At 35.8% G+C, this 19,893-nt stretch overlaps 1 protein-coding gene across 36 annotated transcripts in view; it reads left to right on the top strand.

Moving 5' to 3' along the window:
• KCNMA1 (potassium calcium-activated channel subfamily M alpha 1) overlaps positions 1-18,818 on the top strand; it is a 417,239-nt gene extending 398,421 nt beyond the window's left edge. For 12 of the 36 annotated variants that reach the window (XM_054163264.1, XM_054163278.1, XM_054163270.1 and 9 more), the window contains 5 exons: positions 7,613-7,807; positions 8,627-8,745; positions 10,371-10,595; positions 12,627-12,655; positions 18,385-18,818. In XM_054163264.1, the coding sequence (XP_054019239.1) occupies positions 7,613-7,807; positions 8,627-8,745; positions 10,371-10,595; positions 12,627-12,655; positions 18,385-18,539 (723 nt within the window). In that variant the 3' untranslated portion in view covers positions 18,540-18,818. Of the gene's footprint in view, positions 1-7,612; positions 7,808-8,626; positions 8,746-10,370; positions 12,066-12,626; positions 12,656-18,384 lie in introns of those variants that run through there. The other 24 variants (XM_009897628.2, XM_009897623.2, XM_009897627.2 and 21 more) reach the window with 4 other exon arrangements.
• Positions 18,819-19,893: the final 1,075 nt, after the last annotated feature.

Below are 19,893 nucleotides of genomic sequence, written 5' to 3'. Positions count from 1 at the left end.
ACGCCTTGGTCATACTGCTTTTCATTTTCCCTTGCTTCATATTGTCCAGGTTTGCAGACCAGTCTTGCTCTGTATGAGCTGGACTTCTTTCTTAAGATCTGCTAGATATAGCAAGGACATAATCCTCTTAAAATCTGAGTATGGTCTTTCTGAGCTCCTCACAGAATAGATTTTCATAGTGCTGGCTCTGATCTGGTACAAATGGATTTCCTTAATGGAGCCAAGTCTGACCTTCACCTAAATTCAGAATTAAACTTTTTGTGTTTAATAGATGTTCACAATGATCTTTATTATTTAATATTTTACTTGTATTTAATATTTATAGCTCTGTATTTCATACTTTCATTCCCTACAATTTTCCTTATTTATTCAATCCACAGATGCATAATACCAGTCTACTCCGGTAAAATTTTATTCTAATGCAGCTTAGGGCTTCACGATAAACTCAATTTTTATATTTTTTTAATTATTTTTTACTATATTTTGCATATGACAAATTCAGAAAGCATAAACAAGCACACTTAAACTCTACCATCTGTAGTCAAAATATCTCTCTCTAGAATATTTAACATTTTCACATTATTAATGGAAATAATTTAACATGAAAGTTTGAAACTGTTGTACTAGAAGCTGTTTATCTACTCACATAATTATTTAAATCAATGACCCCAAATGAATCATTCAGGACGGTACTTCCAGAATCTTGGAAAAAGTAGGGTTAATTTTTCCAGTTGCCCCTGGCAGTGCCACAAAAAGAAGAGCGAAATGCTGTAGACACCATTGTGGTTTTGTGCAAAAGTATGTCATGTAAATAGCAGTGATGCTGTAAGAAATGTGCAGGACATGTCTGTTCAGAAAATTTTTCTGGGAGCTCATCATATAATCTTCACAATATTTTTAGTTATTGCTAGCTTTTATTAACTTGTAGTTTTTGACAACATGCCTCTCCATTTCTGCAATTTCTTTCTCCAACAGTCTTCTTTTCAAACATTTTCACATCTAAGTGGTCATATTATATGTCATGGACAGTGCAGCCCGAAGCCACAAGAAGTAGATGTGATAACAAGAGTAGAAAATTTTAACTTAGAAAAAGTACTAATCAAAATGACAAGCCAAGGATTCAGTCAGTTAGAATTCTTCACCATCCTGTCTTTTCTTTCACCACTTTGCTGATTGGTGGCAGTGTTATTTTCTCTTTTATTCCTCAAAGGCCTAGTAAAGAGTTGGAAAAGTACAATTCTTCCTGATGTAATATGTGTAATATGTGTGAGATGGTTTCCCTTCACTATCCCTATTATCATGGAAAGAATGTATCCTCCTTTCATTTTTTCTCCAAGGAAAAGAGTATTTCTCACACAAACTAATCTACTCACACTATATTTTCTCATTTTTTAACTAGGGTATACTTAGTTGTAGGGATGAGCTTTTTATTCTGCCTAAATTCAAGCCAATACTAACAAACTCTACCCAACAGTCTAACTAAATTGTGGTATCTGCAGTCAGGCTCTAATCCTAGGAGTTGCACAGGAATATTGTGTAAGAAGGAAATAATTCACACTGTGCTGGCCTGTGCCAGCTCACTTTGAGACAAGGATATGCTCCATTATTGAATCCACTTAATGATTGTGGGGGGGTGGGGTTATTTTTATTTTCTAAATTTTTTAGAAAAATCCAAATTTATGCTATCCGTTAATATGTCTGGAATTAAAATTCCTTATATGGTCTCCAATACAAAGGTACAATACATGAATTGCTTAATTAAGAATTACTCTTTTCTCACAGTAGCAGGGTTTTGTAGTAAAATAGATATAAGAAAGATCAGAAAGTAGAATAATATCCATGCAAACAGTATTTTTTCTGATAGTTGGAAAAGACTTCCAAGATCATCAAGTCCAAGGCCACTTATGAATATCAAACCATGTCACAAATTGCCAGGTCCACATATTTCTTGGAACACCTCCAGGGATGGGGACTCCACCACCTCCCTGGGCAACCTTTTCCAATGCCTGACCACTCCTACAGGAAACAAATTTTTCCTGATACCCAATCTAAATAGAAAAAGAGGTACAAAATCTATTTAAAATATTTGCTTAAATATTTGGCTATTGAATAATAGTAATTGAACACTATTAAAAAGTGTAAAATTATTATTTCCCTTCTATAATTTTGTTAATATATAAGTAATGAACTGACCCTTACTCATGAAATCACAGATTAGAAAATGTGTTGTTCTGTCTTATTCAAATCTGAATGCTGAAAATCATTACATTCTACTTGTTTAGCATTGTTTCCTATAAGAAATAGGAAATTAGGTATTTTGAATTTGAAATTGCCTGTTATTTTCTTATTTGAGAGATAAAAGGGCTTAATGAAGTTTAATTTTTAAAATGCCTTCTACAGGTTATCTACACATCATTTTTTCTCTGCAGTAAAGGCAAAATGTTCCATAACCCTGTGATTCAGTGTGGTAGTTTGAAGATTATTTCTCGGAAGACAATAACGAGATCAAAACCTGTACTGTCTTTCTGATGAGTTGGTAACAGTGGTCTCTGCAGGCTTCGGTTACTCTGTGTGAAGGCTGTAGTCACGGTTAATGTTTTAAGTGTGGGAGTTTTGTAAAAATACTGTTTTCACCTATAAAAGGGATTTCTTAAGAGAAGGAAATTTTTGAGAAGTACTTTTTGCTTTTCCAAGTCTAGTTGAGGGAGTTGTTCCAGAAAATTCTGTGCATTCAAAGAAACCATTTGTACTGATGCGTAGGTCTGAACAGTTGGTCTGAGAACCAAAGCTTCTCTGTTTCTTTTTGTGGTCCTTAAGCTAGGAGAACCATAGAGGTTCTGACAGGTTAGCATCCCTTCCACACATGCTGTTGACAATAAACTTGATATATGATCAGAGTGGTGCTATTAGAGGCAAGGATCTTCAGAACCAAGTGATACCATTTAAAATTTCATAATCCCAGAATTTATTTCCTTGTACTACAACTTCAGGTCTTTATTTTTGTTCTATAATACTAAATTCTATTTTTATTCGTATAAATGAAAGCACAGAATGGAAGACAATAGCTAAACCAGTTAAAAAATAACTTTTCGGTATATCCTTTACTCAAGAGTTTTCCTTCAGAGTTTCTTTCACAGTCTAATTTATACAGAAAAGAAACTTCTAATCTATGATGCAAACAGTTTGAAACATAAGACTAATTTTGTGCAAGTCTCTTCAGGAGAGTAGCAAGTAGCATCTTATAACTGGAAGTCTTCCAGATTTCTTTGAAATTTGAGTAATAATTTGAGAATCAATAGATTTTTAAAATGTGAAATGTTATTTATTTTCTGTTGTTGGTTCTGTCTCAAAGGCCCTTTTTTAACTGGTATATGTTACTGATGTTAGCTCACTCATTTCTCAGGTCTGCATATATGTTATTCATTCAACAGAATTCTTCCAACTGAAAAAGGAAAGCAAATTAAAAATTTGTTGGGTAGCAATGTTAGAAAGCTGCATGCAGTGGAGGAGGTGACTTCTTGAAAGAAATCCATAACAAACCACTAGCAAACACAGGAAAATGGCAGATACAACAATTTTAGAGTAACTATAAATGAAAGGTGAAGTGCTATTAAAGGAATGTTATTTGAAAATGTGCTAATTTTCAGTTAAATTTTCTGTAAAAGACCAATTAGTTTAAAAGGCTTGATAGCAATAACTGCAAAACATAAGTACTCTGGTAATTATATTTTAAGAAGTGATTGAGCAAATGGGAAAGCATCCCCAACACATTTGAAAGAGCTGCATTACAATTCTGGAGAATAGGCTAGGTGGCACTGCTACCTCAGATATCTATGTCAGAATGTTCTTGCAGTTTGCCCCGTTTCAGTGTATGTGATACATTTCTTTTTTTGTGTGTTCATACTATACCTGTTTCATATTCTGATTCTGGAATTAAAGTAATTATAGTGATGTCATATGGATGTCCAGTGTGGGGTTCAGTGAATGGCAGCAGTAAACAAGTATTTCTTCAGCTGCAGTTTTATAGTCACTGCCATCACTGCAAAGTGTCTTGTTACTTTAAGTACAGCAGCACCTTTCCAAAGATATTCTGTACATTGGTTTCTTATAAGCACTGGCATATCCAGGCCATGTACCCTCCCACAGAGCAAGTAGAAGATCACTCTCAAATTAATTTCAGTGTATTATTATTCCAAAGGAAATGGATATCAGCTAGTTCAGCTCTTCAGTGTCCCCCTGTTCCAAACTAGCAAGAGATAATGGGGAGGAGTTGATTTTTGTGACAATCAAAAGCATGGACAGGCGGGATTTTCCTGGGGAGTATTAAATATATTAGTACAAGAGGAAGCAGATGCATTTAGCAGAAGGTGACAACTTGCAGCATCCTATTCACCCAGCCTTTATTGCTTATGGTTGGGCATTTTCTGATCATTTGCAATGCCACAGTCTGAAAGTTGGAATCTTTTTACCCATTGATGACAAAAACCCAGACCCCATAATTGGGCTGCACTCATCCATCTGATTAAATGGTGACATCCACATCAGTCATGGTGTGAAGCCCAAATGAAGCCATTGTTCCAAGATAAATGTTGCCTCCTTTGCTAATAAGCGTATTCGCTTTGCCTTAACATTTGTCTAGCCGTGGGAGGCCTTTCTCCAGTGACAGCATTCTGTTCCGTCAACCAATAGACCTGCTTCTTTTCTCATTTTCATCAGTTTCATTATAGAGTATGGCTCCCAGAGTTACTCCTGGTTGGCACATGATAGAAGTCAGAATTTGGCCCATTATGTCTTAATTGCATCGGGGCTGGGAGGAGTTGTGTATGTGTGCATATTCTATTTTATTTTATTTTAATTTGTATTGGTGAATTTGTGACTTGATACATTATTTTCCTACTAGTATCATTTCTCAGTTTAGTAGGAGATCTGTAGCAAAATGAATTATATGGACACAGTATAATTTCTCAGTAGAACATGCTCTACTGAGTTAAAACTGAATTTACAATAAGGGGTAATTGTGCACTTGCACAATACAAAATTCAGAGTGTATCTGTTTAAGTCTAGATTTCTGGCTACAGTTGCTATAATTTGAATTACAAAGTAATGAAAGTGCTGGAAGCCAGTGAAAACATGGCCTAATGATACCTCCTAAAGAGTAATAAAATTATTAGTACAGTTTTAGACTTTTGCCTGTTTAATAACTGCAAATCATCACTCTGTAAAACCAGGCTATTCTGCATGAACCAGCATTCAACAGTCCTAGAGCAGGTAGACATTTACCATAGTTGGTCTCATTGTAAACCAGACTTGTAAAACTATAAGCTTTGCTTTTGTTTCATGTTTCTCAATCTAATTTACAGTTGTAAAACTGAGAGTAGCATTTTTGCATAATACTAAGTGTCATTACTTAGAGCAGAAAAAGAAATTAAAAATGCTGAATAAAAGAGTAGGGAAGGCATAACAAAAGATACTGTTGCAGAAGATGGTATGGGTTTGTCAGGCTATGCGCTAGAAGTGTCATGTAGAATATGTTTAAGCACATTTTTACTGTTGGGCTTTTCCACCTTCTACAGTTGCAATGTCTCACTCCAAGATCTGTCAGAATTTGGCTTTATATCTATGCAGCTGATGTCAAGTAACATTGCTGCCTAACTGCAGGAGCAATTGTGTTAATTATTTTAGTTCTGTGTGGTATATAGTATACAATGGCAAAAGCTAAGAGAAGAGGCTAAACTTAATGCCAGTTTCTTTATTCTGAGTACTTCAGTGTTGGAAAAGTATAATACAGTGGGAAGAGTTGCCAAAGAGGGTAACTGATTCTCACCTCAGGAACATCAAGGAAGAAGTAACTGAATAAACATATCTCAATGTCTTCTCCCACTCACCACACCAATTCCAATTAAACATCATGTAATCACTCCAGTCTTATACTCCTGAAAGAGGTCACATTGATTTTTCTATATATTAAGAAAGGTTTGAGTGTTACATTTAAATTGTAATTGAATATGTAAGAGCTGTTTTGAGATTAGCTGTTGTTTTAGAATAACTGAATCTTCCTGAACTCCTGCTAATATCAGACATCTCTTTACAGTACAACTTTTATTTAAAACACATAGCCTTACCCAGGCTAATTTAAAATAATTGGAGTTGATGAGATGCAAGTATTTGCTTCAGGGCATGTATAACAATAACAATATGTTCCTCTCATTTTAATTTGGTCAACAGGTGAATTGTGTTTATGCCTATGTTAGTAAGCAGAGAATCTTGAAGTTAGGAAACTTCCACATAACAGTGAAAAATGTTGCTATGTAGAATTCATTTTCTCATGTTTTATTGGCTGTCTCAAGTGAACAGTAGAACTAAAGTGTCATTATAAACAGAAAGAATATCAAAGTAATATTGATAAGAAGCCAATTCTGCTTTTTGATCTCGAGATAAAATATTTCAACTTGTACCTCAATTTACCCATGTATTAAATACAATTACATTATATGCGCACAGCAACTAACTTCATTTACAAGTGTGATTTAAAATTATCTTTGGACTACACACGCTGTTTGAGAATTCAGTATTCATATTTAATTGTTTGGATTACAGACATTTGTTCCTAGTCCCAAGTTCAGCAGAAGGCATAGATCTAGTGATGGAGTCAATCCTGTTCTCTGCAGCGAGCTCTTTTTCTTCTCGTACACCCCCCACACTTGAAAGCTTTGGAAAACACAGATATTAGTGGCGTTTTAATTGATGGTGCCCCTTTTTTTTTTTTTGGCAACATTATTTTTTGTCCAGTACATTACATTGCAGATATTTAACTGAGTATCTCCGAACTATACCAGTATACTTGTAAATGAACTTGAAAGTCATTCGTCTGGCATTAAATTAATATTTAAAATACCCATTGTTTGCCTGACAGATCAGCAGTGCTACAGACACTGGCAAAATGTCAGTATGAAGTAAATCTTCTCTAATAAACCACACTTACCCTATACCCTAGAGTTTTTTAAAAGGACCACCAGGATCCCAAACTCATCATACATTTATCTGGAATGAACTCAAGATGTTTAATTGATACATGCTTATGTCTGAACACTGTCAAGTCTCGTAATAAGATGTTTAGTACAATACATTGGTTAGACTGCTAGAGTCCAGCCACAGTAATAAGTAATGACATTTGCAGCACAAAGGCAGCTCCCCAACGAATTGGTGACAAGAGTAAAAAGGCAATCTAGCCTGTGTAAGCTTTAAATGTGGTCTGAATTTTACAATTACATGTCCTAAAGCCCATTATTAGACATGAAGACAATGAGAAGGAAAGCAGTCATTGCATCACTACTAACACCAATTATAGGAAACATAAATCATTCAAATTTTTGTACTTTAATAAAAAGCAGTCTAAATCGGTGTTTAAAAGGAAAGATCTGGTATAGGAGCCTAATGGGATAGAAGAAAATAGAGTAATTGGAGGCTGCTGTCTTTTCACTTTCTATATAAAATTATTTGAAGAGACAGCCAAGAACTTTAAACAGTAGAAACACAGAAAAGTTGTAATTTGGATGTCTTCAGTTGTGACTCTAATGGTGTTTGCTTAAAGAGCTCTCTTTTATTCCTGCAGACATATTTCAATGACAATATCCTCACACTGATACGGACATTGGTAACAGGAGGAGCCACACCAGAGCTGGAAGCACTGATTGCTGAAGAAAATGCATTGAGAGGAGGTTACAGTACGCCCCAGACACTTGCAAACAGGGACAGGTGTCGAGTTGCTCAGTTGGCTTTGTATGATGGGCCATTTGCAGACCTAGGGGTAAGCATGAAGAAAATATAGGACCTAGGCTGGTCTGCACTCACTTGCTTTCTCTCATTCAGAATTAAAATCTACTTAATTACTGTAAAATTTTTATTATTTAATTTAATAGAGCTTTTGATTCATTTCACAGTTCACAGCACAGGCTGCCAGGTTTGTCAGGTTTACTCTTACACTGTTTAGGAAGCTACATGACTTCCCAGACTCCTTGCCTGGATATTTCATACAGAAAATCCTGTGGCTCATCTTAGTTGTCAGCTAAAGAGTTGGATGAGCTGATTTGGATGATATAACCATTCTGACAATAGTCCATTGTAAAAATGAACAATACCTTTACCTTTGGTGGGGTTTTTATTCTTTCCATGGAGCTTCCAGTTCTTGCTTAAAATATGTTTACTGTCTTGAAAACAAAGCTGAAAGGTTTTCTGCTATTTCTGGATAAACTAAAATTCTTTTGCAATCCTAATTTTTTGACATTTTGAGTACACTATCCTGAGTGAAACAAAACAAAACAAAACAAAACGAACTGAACTGAACTGAACAACCAAACAAAAAAACCCCAACCTCATAATTGCATAATCTCCAAAATAATGATTGCTTTTCATAGTTGCTTTTTTGAAATAAAACATTCAGATTATTTATCTCTTTGGGTAAAAGATTCTAAGTCATGACACACAAAAGACTATCAATACCTAGTCCTTTTTGTCCAGGCTCATACTGAAAATCCTCTTCCGCAACGTTGTGTTCACAGAGAAAATAACGGAAAAACAAAATGTACTTTTCTCTTTTGGTTTTTCGTCCTCTCCTTTCTTATCCTAGGATGGAGGTTGTTATGGAGATCTATTTTGTAAAGCCCTGAAAACATACAATATGCTTTGCTTTGGAATTTATCGATTAAGGGATGCGCATCTAACTACTCCCAGCCAATGCACTAAACGGTAAGTCCAGTCTTTCATAATATTTCTCCTTCACTGTTCTTCAGTCTCCTCAATGAGGAACATCCCAAAGCCTGTAGTAAATCTAAAAAGATAACTTTTTCTATTTTTTACAAACTTTGCCACAAAAGCTAACTCTTTGAGGGCTTCATGATGACTCTACAGCTGAGTTTAAATCATAAGCTGACTATCATAGCACAAATTTTCATCAAATCTAAATCACAAAGTTGTAAAGTTAATTTTCAGGACATATCTTTGTCTTTGATTTTTGATCATCCATGGTTTGCATATAAGAAAAGAACTTCAGTTTGCTTATATTAATCAGCTTTACGTTACTGGATAATAATTTAGAATATAGTTTCTTTCTTATTCCCAGTGCTCAAAAAAATACTTCAGTAAGTGGAAGCCCCTCTTGGTATGCTACATTTTTTCTTCACTATCACTAATGCTGACCTCAGTGCTTTAAACAGAGCAGACAGGTTTCGACCTTTGCAAACTGAAGGCCATTTAGCAGCTTACTTGGAATGTGTCTGAATTAAGTGCCTGCTAGAAATATGCACATAGACCAATAGAGAACTATCACAAAACTATCATCTGTTACTGTCTCTTTCTGTACAAAAAGCGTCATTATTGAATGAACATGTCAATCAGCAAGTCTGCAGCCCACCAAAGTGGTTACTTCTGTAAGGATTTGAGCAAGTTGAGTTAAAAAAACCCAACTATTTTCAGTTTAGATTTACACCATACTTGCTATACTTGTGATTATTTGTTGAATTAGTGAAAGACTTATGTCCCTGAGGTAGATAAGCCAGATTTCTTAAGAGCAGTGAATAGTTTGAAAAGAAGTTGTGAGCTTCATGATAATTTTAACTTGTTTCTTGCCAGTACCAGAATGCATGAGAAAATTTATCAGCAGGTTCTATAATCCATCCCTACCCTGAAAGTGGGTTAGTTGAAGGTGAGGATTCAGGACATTTGATAGACTGTCTAATTCAGGCCTGGGAAGTGTACTTACCAATGCTGGATTCTTGCAGATTTCTCTTTAAATATGCTCTTTGAGGCCAGGAATGTACATGAATAAAATGAACCTCACTGCAAATTTGCTGGTATATTTTCCTTATTTTATATACAATCACAATACAAACACATAATTATATGACTTGCTCTATTGAGTATAGTATTTACTAAGTATATAGTAAATATATATTTAAATATAACTGCACCTAAAATCTTCCTCTCCCTGCTTTTCTGCCATTCTTCTAAATAACATTGCTGGTGGGTAGTTACTTGTTTTTGTCAATCTGTTTGCTAGAGTCATTGCAATATGATGCAGCTAGATAAAGGAGGGTGATTTCTGTGGTGTCTTTGAAAAATTCTGACATGATTCACTTGAGGAACATCCTGCTTAGACAGTTTGTCTCTTGCAACAGAAGACATCATACAAAAAGTGATTATCTGATACAAGAAGGTCCTAAATCATAATGAATGTTATGGAGCTAAAACTAGGCACACACTGGAAGAAACAGAAATTCAAAAATATGGGTACATGTTTGTGATATAACCCTGGACTAATTTTGTTTTTTCAGTAGAAACCTAAACCTACTTTCTTTTTCTTTCTTTCTGTCTAGTTACGTTATCACAAACCCACCATATGAATTTGAGCTTGTGCCGACAGACTTGATCTTCTGTTTGATGCAATTTGACCACAACGCTGGCCAGTCCCGGGCCAGTCTTTCTCATTCCTCCCATTCCTCCTATTCTTCCAGCAAAAAGAGCTCATCAGTTCACTCCATCCCATCAACAGCAAACCGACCGAACCGCACCAAGACCAGGGATTCCCGGGAAAAACAGAAGTATGTGCAGGAAGATAGACTTTGATGTGTGTACCTGCTCCCACTGTGTGTGAAACTTGCATTCACCACCCATTCTCCCCAGTTAATGTTTCCAGCAGTAATGTTACCTGTTTTCCCATGGAGTGCTCCCTTTTTGTACACATATTTTGCATATGTATGACAGTGTGCATGTGATTGTCATTTTTATTTCACCACCATAAAACCCTTAAGCACAACAGCAACAAAGCAGACGGACCAAAAGTTATTTGTGATGCTAAGGGAGAAAGAAAAATTCTAAACCCATAGGCACACTGAAAACATAAATAACTCACTGCAGTTACTCTACATATCAGAAAAATAGAGTATATTTAACATGAACACTTGCTCCTGATGTCAGAGTTACACAAAAGAAATTTTAGTGCAGAAGCATTGATGTATTTTGCAGTAGTTTTTTTTATATTCATATTTACAGGCATTGCTACTTTTATTTGAAGCTTATAAAGCTAACCCATTTTTTTAAAAATCATTTAAAAAAACCCTACTGATTTTTCACTCTCAAAGTTAATATTTTATAGGGCTTACACTCTTTGTATAGATTATTGCTACACACCTGCTTTATACCAAAGAAATGTCAGGGACTTTTCTGCTTGTTTAAGGACTTTCTCTAAAATATTAGCCTTTTGGAGATACTGTCTTTTCCCTTTAACACTGAAATTGTCTAGGTATGAAGTTGTAAAACTCCAGTGGTTTAATTTGTTTAGAAAGAGTCTAGTTGCATATTAAATTATTATTCTGTCTATTTATACTGCCACATGAATAGCTATATTTTCTTTCACTTTTGACATTTGGGATAAAAAGCCATATGTATCATAAATATTGGATGTAAGTCATTAAAAACTGCCTTCCTGGGACTTTCACATCTTTAAAAGGTGAATTAGTCACCTTATGTACAGAATAAATAATGTTCAGAAAAGAGCAAGCATTTTTTTATGCTTAAGTATCAGCTCTCGAGGGACTTTGTTCCTTTCCCCAGATGGCAGTTTAACTTTCCAAGTTAGAGTGGTGGTATAAATCATCCAACAACAGTCCTAATACACAAAGATCCTCCAGGAACCCTGCTCCATGTTCTAGCTGTTTCTTTTCAACATGTGTATGCCAGGAATACAGGGGAAGACAACTGAGTGCCTTTAAAGTCTCTCCCATTTGGGAAGAAAAGGTGCTGTGCCCTAGACAGCTAATGAGCACAACAAGCAGAAATCTTCACTGTGCTGAGGCATCATGTTCTAGGCAGTTGTCAGAGTTTAGTTTTTGCAGTTTCTCACCAATGACACATATAGCCAAACAAAAACTGTGGCAGGGAATTAAATAAAGTGGTGGAAAGGAACCTTTCCTAGGTAGCCATAGAAATTATACTTCCAGCTATTTTTTTAATTACCAACCTTTTGAAATATAGAACTAGTTCTAGGTCATCTGAAGAGTTTCATAGGATAGGGAGGCTAGAAACACATATCACCTTTCCTGGATGCCCATCAAGAAAGCAGACAGAAAATAACTATTTGGATATGGGAGTGATTAGCACTGTAACTGCCAACCCAGACAAGGTGCTTTTATGGTTAGTGTTGTTTTCTACCTTCCCCTTCCCCAAGCATGATAATTTTGAAGATTTGCTTGCTGTGTGAATTGACAATGAAGCCAAGCACTTTTACTGACAAAACCTGGAACCATGTAAGTGGGCGACAGAGAATACCACTGTGCAGTGTTATGCATAGTGATTGGAATACATTATATATGTGCGTGTACATTCAAATGCAGCTGTAAGTCCTATCAGTGAAATACACTGCAAATTATGGATGCTGCCCAGCAAATGAGTCTATTACGGTTGCTCTTCATCGTAAAGACAAATTCATGTATTTCTTTTTTGCAAAGAAAGTTATTGTGTTTTGCCCCAAGAACATTTATTACTACAAGGATGTGCCAGTTAAAGTGCTCAACAGGAAATATGACAGTTTAAAAGCATTGTAAAACTTACATAGCTTACTTCTTTTTCTAAAGTGCAACAAGGATGAATAGAATGGGCCAAGGTATGACAATTAATGGTTCTGCATGACCTAGCAACTGCTGTGGGTTTCCTTCTATAACTTTGTCCTTGTGAAAAGTTGTGAAATTAAAAAAAAAAAAAAATTAGTTACAAACTTTATTCAGTTATTGGTTTGTTTGGTTGGTTGTTTTGTTGGTTTTCTTTTGCCTTTTTTCCCCCTCCAAACCAGAAGTAAAACTGGCTGCTGCTGCTGCTGTTGCTCAACCTTCTTTTATTTTTTTATCCTCTCATCTGCTTGCCTTTCTAATTGCACGTGTCCTTTTGTAAACACTCAGGTTCCTGCTCAATGAAGATGCCTACCCTGGTGCAGACATTACTTTTAATTTCACATTCCACATTCCTCCCTTTCCCTCCCCACCCCCCTGTCCGTGTATGTTCACGAGCATCTTTTTATGTTGGAAATACTGGCTGAAGATAGTCAAGAGGAGTTAAGCATTTTGGAGGAATGTTAATGGCTTTGACACCAAAATGCTTTTCCATTAATGTTTTATCTGTTTTCCATTTGGCAGAGGAAAGAAGGGTGCTAATATAAAGCACACTTGTCATGTATGACACAATGACTTTATAAAAAAAGAAATAGTATTTGTATAACTCTGCAGCTCAAACAGGAAAAAAATAGCATATATAAGAGAAGCAACTTGTTTACTTTGTGAACATAAGAGAAATATTTAATATGGATGCAAATCTGAGCTCTTCAAATCATATTGAAGTCTGTTTCTCCTCTGCCTTCTTCCCTAAGGTTGGAATTCTTAAGTTTTGACTTCTTTTAGTTATATCATGTGCAATTTTCACTGCTAACTATAGTGAACTGGTCAAATATGTATTATATATATATGATATGTATATATTAATGAAATTGGCACATTGGTCATTACAAGGAGAGCGATGCTTACATTAACTATGGTATCTTCTCAGACTTTTTCCTATATTCAAAAGTAACAGGAAACATCTTTTTTATTCAGAAACTTCTCCCAAGTCAAACATTCTTAGTAACTAGCCTGAGTAGTTTTTTTTAAAGTAGAAAAGCAGCACCGATGTCAAGAGATGATATTTCAGAGCCTTAAATGGAAGTCTGGCCACTTACATCACTCTCATCACGGTTTCAGGAATGGAAACCAGGTTCTTAGTAACTTTGTTGATCTTAGTGTTGACGTAAAACCGTATCTAACAGATCTACAGGTTCTTGGACTGGGTGCCCACTGGCCTAACCGCCAGTTAATTTCCCATTGTCAAAAGTAAGAATTTTGCCAGTTTAACAAAAAAAATCAAAAATCACCAAGAGCAAGTCTGGAATAGTGATTTTGTCACAAAACTTCAGTTGCCTTGGAGCAAAATAAAGACTTTCACAGAAAGTGAGAATCACTTCTTCTCTGTCTCCCTGAAAATTACTTATTGCCTGTTATATGTAAAATATTCAACTCCCAAGCAAAGAATTGCTGAGCAGATGGGTGGAGAAACTTTGATTGCATTTTCTTATACAGGAAGAAATTACACAGGATAATTTTCACCTTAACCGTAAACAAGCTTCCTACATGTACACACACAAACACATACATACAGACTTATCTGAAACTGTGTCACTAAATTAAACAAAAAAAATGTTTAAAACAACTGTAAAATAATCTGGGATTGTGGTGAGAATACAGATTTGGTAAATATCTGTGCCATATTTAGCTAGTACTTTCTTTGCCTCTGGTCAGAAGAGAGGGTATTTAACAGTGACATACTCAAATATGGTTACTACATCCAGAATTAATGACAGAAATTTTAAAGCACCAGAACAATAAACCTGTTCGAGAGCATTGCTAGTTTTACACAAGATGAAGAAATCTGTATTTTGATATTTTACTTTAGATCTTTATATTTTTTTTATGCTGCAGGAAGCAGTCATATACAAGATCTTATTTATTTGTAATAAAAGCATGAAGCCTTTATAGCTGTCATGGATGCACTGGGTTGCTGCTAGCCCATTGCAAGCACAGGTGTTTGAGAGAAAAGTAAATGTTTTCTGCTTTCTACTATGTGAAGTTACTTGGCTGTTCCCACATCTCTCAGGTTATGCTGTCAAAAACAAACCCATCAAATAGCATAGGAAGACCAGGAACTCTCTTGAGCAGCTCTTAAAAAATAAAAAGAAAATTATGCCTCTTCTCACTATAACACATCAACATGGTAAGGCTCAATGTGCATATGCCAAAAGGGAGGGAAACAGACTGAACGTGACAGAGAACTGAAAAAAAATGTTGGCGACTATAGCACTGTAAAGACATTAAACAAACTACTTACTCTTTTTTTTTTAAATCATCTAGAAACTCTTTTTTTTAAGATACATATAAATCTGTGCTAAGACTTTGGAAGACATATCAAAGTTAGATTGTGAGCATAAAAAAAAAGATGGAAAATTGTGTAAGGAAATTAAGGACATTTAGTAACTGGCAGCACAATGTCTTAGGGGCCGAGAGAAAAGATGAGAAGCATCATGCTCACATTTCAAAGGTAAGTATAGAGGTCCAAGAACTTTCACAGGAGCTATGTCATTGTGTGCTCAAATACAATTTCAACACCAGAAAAGTAACAGGAAAACTGTAAACTCGAGTCTAAGCATTTGGTGCTAGAGATGATAATGCCTGGATCAAGGTTTCAATACTGGCAAAAATAAATGTAAACATTTCTGTATTTATTATTTGCCAGCTAAAGGCAAAGAGATACTTGATGACTTCCTTTTAGTGATCAGCTCTGTAGATATGAGCATTATTGTAAAGATTAACACATAGATAATTGCCTTGTTTTGAAAATCATAGAATCATAGGATTGTTTCAGTTGGAAAAGATCTTTAAGAGCATAATTCCAGGGAATGCGCGGAGCTGGAAGTGCTTTACACCAGCTGCTGAGAAGAGTGCAGTTAATCCTTAGCACTCAAGCAGCTCTCCTTTGTCTTGCTATTTACACCAAGTTCTGTTTGTAAAGAAAGTTTGTGCACTAGATGTTAGAAGGTAGAGATAAAAGTTCACAGTGCTTAGCTTGCCTCAGAATCATTTTAAACACAGACCATTAGAAAACCGTTAGTTTGAAATTGTTTATGTGATCTTGCAAGGCTTTTAAAACATGATAGCCATCACACTTTACACCTCTCTGAAAGGTTGGTTTAATTGTAGATCACATAAAATTGGTTTCCACAAATGCATAATGGTTCATGTGTCACACTTGAACTAAATGGGTTTTTAAATGGAGCTGAAATTATTTTGATGTGTACACATTCCGATATATTTTTTTTTTCCTACAACCTTTCTTAAACCAGCCCCCATCAGGAACCATTCCCTTAAAGTCTCATTAATAATTCAGATGTTCTGATGACTTTAAAAGATCTATGGAACTGAGGCTTTTTTTTTTTTTTTTTTTTTTAAACTGCTTGACAAAAAGATAAATGAATGTGGAAAGAAGTGGTAGGAGTGTGGCAAGCTGTAGATCATCTCTGAACAGATTGTAACTTTATCATTCTGTCAGGAAGAATAATTTAAAGCACTTAATCAGTTAGCTTCAGTGTGCAGGATGTAACATTATGAATTCCTATCGTCCAATCTGTTCAAATCAAAGGGAACTTAATTATAATAGGTAAGAGAGCGCGAGAGAGATGGGAGAATGAACATTGTTCAGACTCAGGGAACTTTAAGTGGGCAGGGAACTATTGGCTCTGATCACAACTGAGCAGGGTGTTTTAGAAAGAAGTAAAATGCATATTAGAAGGGGACAAGAAAAACAAAATAGTTCTGCTTAGCTTTATGAATAAGCCACTAATGAATAAGACAATTCCTTTTTGTTTTCAATTTACATTTTTTAAAAGTATAAATATAGGTAACATATCTGGAAAAAAAAATAAAGAGGATTAAATCTACAAGAATTTGAGGTTTGTTATTGGGGAATGGGAGTGTTGCATGTAGATGCTTAAAAGTCATATCAAGTGTAAAGGTTTGAATTTCATATTCATGAAAGTGACTTGAGAAATCCAGTAATTCTGGAAATCGATCCACTTCTTTAGAGGCCCTAACTTCAAAGCTAGTTACTTATTTGTATGCATTCATGCCCAGATATTTGTCCTTTCTTCTTCCTGGTTTTCCAGGTTTTATTCTTCACCTCTGTTACAAATAAAGAGGGATAAGGCAAGAAATTAATAAAAATACAAATTACTGAGCCCATGGGTTTCCAAGATGGAGTTTGCTTTGCTTATATGTATTTATTTATTTTAAATGAGTATGCCATCCACTCCTGCCCTGATTCCAGCCTAGATACAGCAATGCTTCATTGGTAAGCAAAGTGGCAGTTTGCATTATGCAAGTGAGCCGCTAAAGCTTCTTAAGTGGTTTGAGTTTCCCACTAGAATGAGAAATAGTGCACACACGTAAGAGCAGCATCACTGATGTGCTCCAGTCTCAGAATCCCATCCCCAGAACCATTTGTGTCCACTGCACTGCACACTCATCTCTGGAATCTGGGGGAAGAAGAGAACAGGGATCTCTGTTCACAAATACTTGTCGAAGTACAAGCACATAATTTCTATAACCTACTCTTAAGACCAGGAGATTCTAAGTCTTTGTGAAGTAAGTTGTACACCTGTGATTAAGAAATGCAACAGAAATTGCTTTCTAAGGGGCTTAAGAAAATTATTTTGCCTTTTGTTTTTCTCTTTTGTGAATTTTAAGTTTTTGTCAACATCTGTGTATGAACAATGCAATATAGTGGTTACAAACAAGCAGCTAGGGAGTGACTGCAATGCTACAGCTTCTTAGCATCCTCACGCATTCTCACACTGGTCCCAGCAATCCTTAGATCAGTCCCATAAAATTCTTCCTATGATCACAGAAACAATCACTGGCCAAAGATATACAAGAAACACCTTCCCCAGCCCATGCTTGCTTTGTCTTGCTGTCACATATCACTAGCAGCCCATTCAGGGCCTGAACGGCTTTGACAGTCATCAGTATCAGGTGTGTTCCATGCCCCTTCCCAAGCTGGAGAATTCAGCAGAGCCAGGTTGCTAAGTAGCAATGTAATGGCCATCCCATGCAGGAGTAGGGTTATTGGTGGGACTTGGTGATACTGAGGGTCTTTTCCAACCTGAATGTTTCTGTGATTCTGTGACTAGCCATCTGGTAGCATGAATGCAAGCTGTATTTATTTTAGCACCAGATGTGGGAAGTTCTGCATGATTCCTGAGCCAGCAGTAGCTACCACCCTGAGGATGAAATGGCTCAGAGAAGCCTCTGACTCTTTAGGTACTCCTCTGTATGTGGACTCGTGATCTTTTCTGCATTACCTTTATTTCATCTGCTCTTCCTGACTTCTTAGTTTAGCCTTTTATTTATATAATTTTTTAAGGGTATTCACCTAAGCATGAAATAAAAAACCAAAAGGCTCTTTTATGATCAACAAGCAAGCTAGCATATTGACAGTTTTCTTCAGCTTCTACTACTGAATCTTCAAACATGTCATCCTCCTTCCATGAGAATTATTTTCATAGGTATTAATCTAATGCACTGTACTGCTAGTAATTAGTCAATGTCACCTTCTATTGATTGCCTTTTCTCTATACACTTTACTCACTGCTCCCTCCTTTTTTTATTATTTTTTTTTCCTGGTGTTTATGTATAATGTGCTTCACTAATTAAAACTCTCATTTTCCCTTCTTATTCTGTCTCTACCCATTTTGCTTCTTAGCAGAAAAGAAATGGTTTACAGATGAGCCGGATAATGCCTATCCCAGAAACATTCAAATCAAGCCTATGAGCACTCACATGGCCAATCAGATCAATCAATATAAATCGACAAGCAGCTTGATACCACCAATCAGAGAAGTTGAAGATGAATGTTGACTCCTTCGAGGCCAGAATTATTTTTTTAAATCCTGACAAACTTCATGAATGGTGATGTGACATTTATTCCTCTTACATGCTGAACCACCGGTGGAGAAGTTAAGAAGGGCAAGCCTAATGGGAAAATAAAGTAGACAGATCTTTGTTTGTCTGCCTTTAATATTGCTTCCACGTATTTTGGAAAGTATTTTATTTATAAATTAACATAATCAAAATTAGTCATGTATAGCCTCTAGTGTTTTAAATTATTTTTATTTATTAGGAAAAAAATATATTTTTTTTCTTTCTTTTTTTTTTCCACTGTCAAAGTATTTCCCTTTAAAAACCCCTGCATATGTGGCCAGACTCCTAAGAATTGAAAAACCCCCAAACCTCAGTCTTTGGATTAAAGGAGAATGATGGTCACAGTTAAAAGGACATGTAATTAAGGGAGACAAATCATATATTTACAGAAAAGAAAAAAACAAAACCAACAAACAAAAGGTCCAACTTGTATTTTAGTAAATCAAAATGAGAAAAAAGACAAAAGTTCACCAAAATGTTTCTTTACTGAAGGATGTGTATTTTGTTCAGCATTGACACCAGCTCTTAATAAACTGAATTTATTTATTTTCAAAGTTGAAAGTCATATTTTTGTACATCTTCTGAAATATTATTTGTTTTAGTACCATATACAGATCATCTTAATTGCCAGTTATTTTAAGGTCCAATAAACCCCCTCCCCCCCCCCCCCCCCGACACATACACAGCACTGTGTGCCATGCACACACACATATGCACGCACACAGAGAGAAGCCCAGCATCCCTGGTAACTTTCTGCTACACTAGCATAGTGAATATCACTGCCCTAAACTGAGGGCCATGTAGACAAGGTGCTCATAGGCAGCACTTGCTATAAATGACAAACCTGGTAATTCCACTCTGCTTCCCACTGGCCATCAGCAGTTGCTAATTTCAGGTAGGCAAATGTGGCTGTTCCTCTTCTTTTGCTGTGTATTGCAGTGCTTTAATCCAGAGTGCATAAATAGTGCATGAAATCATAAGTTATAAGCCTTCTCATCTACCATATTTTGTTGGTTCCTTACTTCAAAAGTGCTGGTGGCCTTGCATTAGTCTTATTTGGTTCAAATTTTTCCTGGTATGTGTAGAGGTTTAGCTCTGGATCTTTGAACTTTGGTGAAAGCTCAAGCCTTAGTAATAGGCACACCATGCTTTTCTCAGTTAATTCCTGCACCAAGCAACATCCTGTATTTTAGCAGTTAATTTTTTAAAATTTATTTTCCTTTTGCTGGGACACCACACATAAAAGCACAGTAATAACCAAATCAAATTGAAAGTAATGAATGTATTTATG

The sequence above is a fragment of the Dryobates pubescens genome, chromosome 8 (assembly GCF_014839835.1).
Source record: "Dryobates pubescens isolate bDryPub1 chromosome 8, bDryPub1.pri, whole genome shotgun sequence".
Classification (NCBI taxonomy): domain Eukaryota; kingdom Metazoa; phylum Chordata; class Aves; order Piciformes; family Picidae; genus Dryobates; species Dryobates pubescens.
This window is presented reverse-complemented; position numbering and strand designations above follow the sequence as displayed.